At 48.8% G+C, this 5,000-nt stretch overlaps 1 protein-coding gene across 1 annotated transcript in view; it reads right to left on the bottom strand.

The window, feature by feature from the left end:
* The window catches only part of LOC143275066 (uncharacterized), a 40,226-nt gene that overhangs the window by 17,558 nt on the left and 17,668 nt on the right, over positions 1–5,000 (bottom strand). The window contains exons 4-6 of the mRNA XM_076579129.1: positions 4,767–5,000; positions 2,427–2,675; positions 53–265 (exon numbers count right to left, since the gene is read on the bottom strand). The exon at positions 4,767–5,000 is cut by the window's right edge and continues 84 nt beyond it. Of these exons, the coding sequence (XP_076435244.1) occupies positions 53–265; positions 2,427–2,675; positions 4,767–5,000 (696 nt within the window). The remainder of the gene's footprint in view (positions 1–52; positions 266–2,426; positions 2,676–4,766) is intronic.

Below are 5,000 nucleotides of genomic sequence, written 5' to 3'. Positions count from 1 at the left end.
TGTGCAATGGGCTGGCTGTTTTTTATTTTTTTTATTTTTTTTTTAACTTTACCTTATGCCTCTCACTTCCCTCCAGCGTGAGGCAGTCGTAGCGGCCAAGTTTCTCCATGGTGATGGAGTAAGGGTCCACGATCATCTGCTTGTCCTCGCCTTGCCCGCTGTCCATCCACAGGCCTCGATACGTCTCCTCAAAGGCGCAGTCCCGCATCTCCGACATCACGCCGCACGAGCCGCACGTGCGCGCACAGTGGCGTCGGAAGAGGCTCTGTAGGGGACGTGACATGACGATTTATTGTCAATCTTTCAAAAACTGGTCTGAAAACACATCTTTTTTTTCAAAACGCCTATCCATAGACCTTCCATACCTTTTCAGTAAAAAAGCCATGCAAACTCTCTCTCTCTTTTGTTGTTGTTGTTGTTGTTGGTGGTGGTGGTGTGTGTGTGTGTGTGTGTGTGTGTGTGTGTGTGTGATTATGTAATACGCGTAGTCTCTGAATCTGTTTTATATTATTGTGCGCTAAATCATTATTTTTCTTCTTCTTCTTCTTTCTTTTTGTCAGTGTTTGCGTTTAATGTTTATTGTAAAGCGCTTTTTGAGCTCTCTTTAAGGGAGGAAAACGCTTAACAAATGTCCATTATTATTATTGTTATTATTATTGTTATTATTATTATTATTATCAACAGCATTAATAGCCATTTTGACAAGGGGAGGAGGGGCGCGGGCGGGGGGGGAGGTGTGTGTGTGTGTGGGGGGGGGCGGGGGGGGGCGGGGGGGGGGGGTGGTGGCGAGTTTCAGTTTCAGTTTCAGTAGCTCAAGGAGGCGTCACTGCGTTCGGAGTCAAATCCATATACGCTACACCACATCTGCCAAGCAAGATGCCTGACCAGCGGCGTAGCCCAACGCGCTTAGTCAGGCCTAGTCAGGGGGCGAGTACAAAAGCTAAATAAACAAATACAACGAAACACACACATCGCAAACAACTGTATGCGAGAGAATGGAAGGGTAAAAGAACAATAACAAAAAAAAAAAAAAAAAAAAAAAAAAAAGAAAAAAAGAAGAAAAAAAAGAAGCAAACATCATAAAGACCATCCATGGTCATAATTCATTTGCTTATGTAATAATTTGTGAATCCACTTATTCTTTAGCACTTAGGAGTCGTTTGTATATAATTACGTACATTTTACTTGATTCTTTATACTGTCTACCCATTGTCCAGTGCTTTCTGTCTTTAGTTAAGTGCTGCAGTAAGAAAGTTTGACATAGCTGTTACCATTACTTCGTTCTCGGTTTTTTTTTTTTTTTTTTTTTTTTTTTTTTTTTTGAGCACGTGTTTGGATACGGGTCATGTCATTAACGGGAACTTTTTTCTATGGTGAATGGATATCTGTTTCAGATGAGTGTATATACAGTCCCGCATCTCCGATATCATGCCGCACGACCAGCACGTGCGCGCGCAGTGGCGGCTGAAGAGGTTCTGTGGGAGAAGTGCGTTGTGGGAAGTGTGTGTGTGTGTGTGTGTGTGTTCCAAACAGAAATGCTGTGTTAAAAAAAAAAGAGAGAGACAGCATGCAAGATAGCAAACAATACCACCATCACCACCACCACCACCACCACCACCACCACAACCACCAATAACACCACCACCACCACCACCACCACCACCACAAACAACAACAATAATAGCAACAACAACACCACCACCACCACAAACAACAACAATAACAACAACAACACCAACACCACCACCACCACCAACAACAACAAAAACACCACCACCACCAACACAACCACCATCACCACCACCACCACCACTGCCAACAACAACACCACCACCACCACAACCACCATCACCACCACCACCACCACTACCAAAAACACCACCACCACCACCACCACCAACAACAACACCACTACCACCACCACCACCACCACCACTACCAAGAACAACAACACCACCACCACCACCACCAACAGCACCAACACCACCACCACTACCAACAACCACCATCACCACCACCACCACCACTACCACCACCACCATCAGCACTACCGCCACCACTACCACCACCACAACCACCACCACCAACAACAACAACACCAACAATAACACCACCACCACCACCACAACCACCACACCAAAAACAATAGCACCACCACCACCACCACCAACACCACCACCACCACCACACCACCACCACCACCACCACCACAATCACCATCACCACCACCAACACCACTACCAACACCACCACCACCACTACCACCACCACACCAACAACAACAACAACACACACGAACACACACACACACATCAAAAACCACCACCACCACCAACAACAAACCAACAACAACAACAAAAAACAACAAAACAAAACAAAAACCAAACAAAAACAACAACGACCACACAAACAGAACCAGACCTCACCTGACACAGGTGCTTCATGTCCTGACACACGTCACTCTCGATCTCGTCTTCACAGGTGCTGTCGTACACGCGCCGAGACAAGGTGAGGCGAAAGTAGTTCTTGGTGTCCCTGATGACGTCACCGGTGTCACAGACGAGGTCCAGCATGAGATGAGCGCTGTGGATGTCGCTGAGAGGATCCGAGATCCTCAGGCACCACGTCTGCTCGTGGATCTCCGAGTGCTGCAGAATGATGAACGTCTGGCCCGCCTGCACAGATGGGTGGAGGGGTGTGATGGGTGGATAGGTGGATTGGAAGGAAGGTGGTCGGATGGATGGATGGGTGGATCGATGGATGGAGAGGTGGGTGGATGGGTGGGTGGGTGGGTGGATGGATGGATGGGTGGATCGATGGATGGAGAGGTGGGTGGATGAGTGGATGTATGGATAGGTGGGGTGGGAGGGTGAGTGGATGGGTGGGTGGGTGGGTGGATAGGTGGGGTGGGAGGGTAGATGGATGGATGGAGAGGTGGGTGGATAGGAGGGGGGATAGATGGAGAGGTGGGTGGGTGGATGGATGGGTGGGTGGGTGGATGGGTGGGGTGGAAGGGTGGTTGGATGGATGGGTGGATCGATGGATGGAGAGGTGGGTGGATGAGTGGATGTATGGATAGGTGGGGTGGGAGGGTGAGTGGATGGATGGGTGGGTGGATCGATGGATGGAGAGGTGGGTGGATGGGTGGATGGTTGGGTGGATGGGTGGGTGGGTGGATAGGTGGGGTGGGAGGGTGGATGGATGGATGGAGAGGTGGGTGGATAGGAGGGTGGATGGATGGAGAGGTGGGTGGGTGGATGTGTGGGGTGGCAGGGTGGATGGATGGATGGGTGGATCGATGGATGGAGAGGTGGGTGGATGGGTGGATGGGTGGATAGGTGGGTGGGTGGATAGGTGGGGTGGGAAAGTGGATGGATGGATGGGGAGGTGGGTGGATAGGAGGGTGGATGATGGAGAGGTGGGTGGTGGATAGGTGGGGTGGGAGGGTGGTTGGATGGATGGGTGGGTGGATCGATGGATGGAGAGGTAGGTGGATGGGTGGATGGTTGGGTGGATGGGTGGGTGGGTGGATAGGTGGGGTGGGAGGGTGGTTGGATGGATTGGTGGGTGGATGGATGGATGGAGAGATGGGTGGATGGGTGGGTGGGTGTGTTGGTGGATCGATGGATGGAGAGGTGGGTGGATAAGTGGATGGGTGCATTGGTGAGTGAATGGATGGATGGGTGGTTGAATGGATTGGTGGATGGAAGGATGGGTGGGTTGAGGGTGGATGAAAGGATGGATTGGAGTAAGGATGGTTGAATAAATAGATAGAAAGATAAATAAATAAACGGTTCAGTAAATAAGCTCATAAAAAAAAACAAGACATGAAAAATAAATCAAAAGTAAATTTGAATGAATAATAGAAGAAAGCGGAAAAGAAAGAAAGAATGGAAGAAAGAAAGAAAGAATGGAAGAAAGAAAGAAAGAAAGAAACATGAACCAACCCGCGTCCATTTAGGGATGCGGTACATCTGCTGTTTCGTCCAAATGCATAAATAAACGCATAAACGCTCAGAAAGACGCAATAAATAAAAGAAAAGAAAACCACACACACACACACACACACACACACACACACAATCACCACCAACCAACCAACCAACAAACAAGAAACAGACATACAAACAACCCAAACAAACAAACAAAATCCTACAACAAACAATCGCAAAAAAAAAAAAAGACCATCAGAACAGCAGAAGAGGCAACTGTTGTCCAGACAGTCTGGGATAGAATTCGATTATAGTGGAGAGTGTCTTGCCCCAAGTTAACATCCCCACTCTCTCGGCCAAGAGGGTTTCAGGACAATTGGCGTTGGGGTGGTTCCTAAAGGCCAGCTGACCCCCCCCCCCCCCCCCCCCCCCGCCCCCCAAAGTTGCAGCAATAAGAGCCAGTGCAATTTAACCTCCTAGTTTGAGAGTCAAAGTCCTTCACAAAAGACGAAGCTGTAAATGATTTCCAATTGCAAGAGATAAACCATTGATTATACAGCTTATTTTATTTTATTTTATTTCATTTATTATTTTTTTTCTCAAGGCCTGACTAAGCGCGTTGGGTTACGCTGCTGGTCAGGCATCTACATGGCAGATGTGGTGTAGCGTATATGGATTTGACCGAACGCAGTGACGCCTCCTTGAGCTACTGATACTGATACAGCTCTCACTTCCCAACTGTGAAACTGATGTCAACCTATGATATGAGCTGAATAAATGAACAAACAAACAAACAAACAAACGAACGAACAAACAAAGGCACGGGCAGCACACCTGCGTCCAGTGAGCGATGCAGTACGCCTGCTGCTTAGTGCGGGCGGGTAGCGAAACCGGAACGCACTCCTCCTGCCGGAAGTCGAACACGATTCCCTCCCCTCGCTCGCACTCGCTCTCGATGCGCATGAGCAGGGTGGAGTCCTGGCAGACGGCAGTGTCGTTGGGGTAGAACATGTTGACGTTGTAGCCCCCGAGGAAGGGGCAGGGGATCTTCTGCTCTGGTGTCTGGGA

This window comes from Babylonia areolata, chromosome 29, assembly GCF_041734735.1.
Source record: "Babylonia areolata isolate BAREFJ2019XMU chromosome 29, ASM4173473v1, whole genome shotgun sequence".
NCBI classification, from domain to species: domain Eukaryota; kingdom Metazoa; phylum Mollusca; class Gastropoda; order Neogastropoda; family Buccinidae; genus Babylonia; species Babylonia areolata.
Note: the sequence above shows the minus strand (reverse complement) of the source record. Positions and strands in the feature narration are given on the sequence as shown.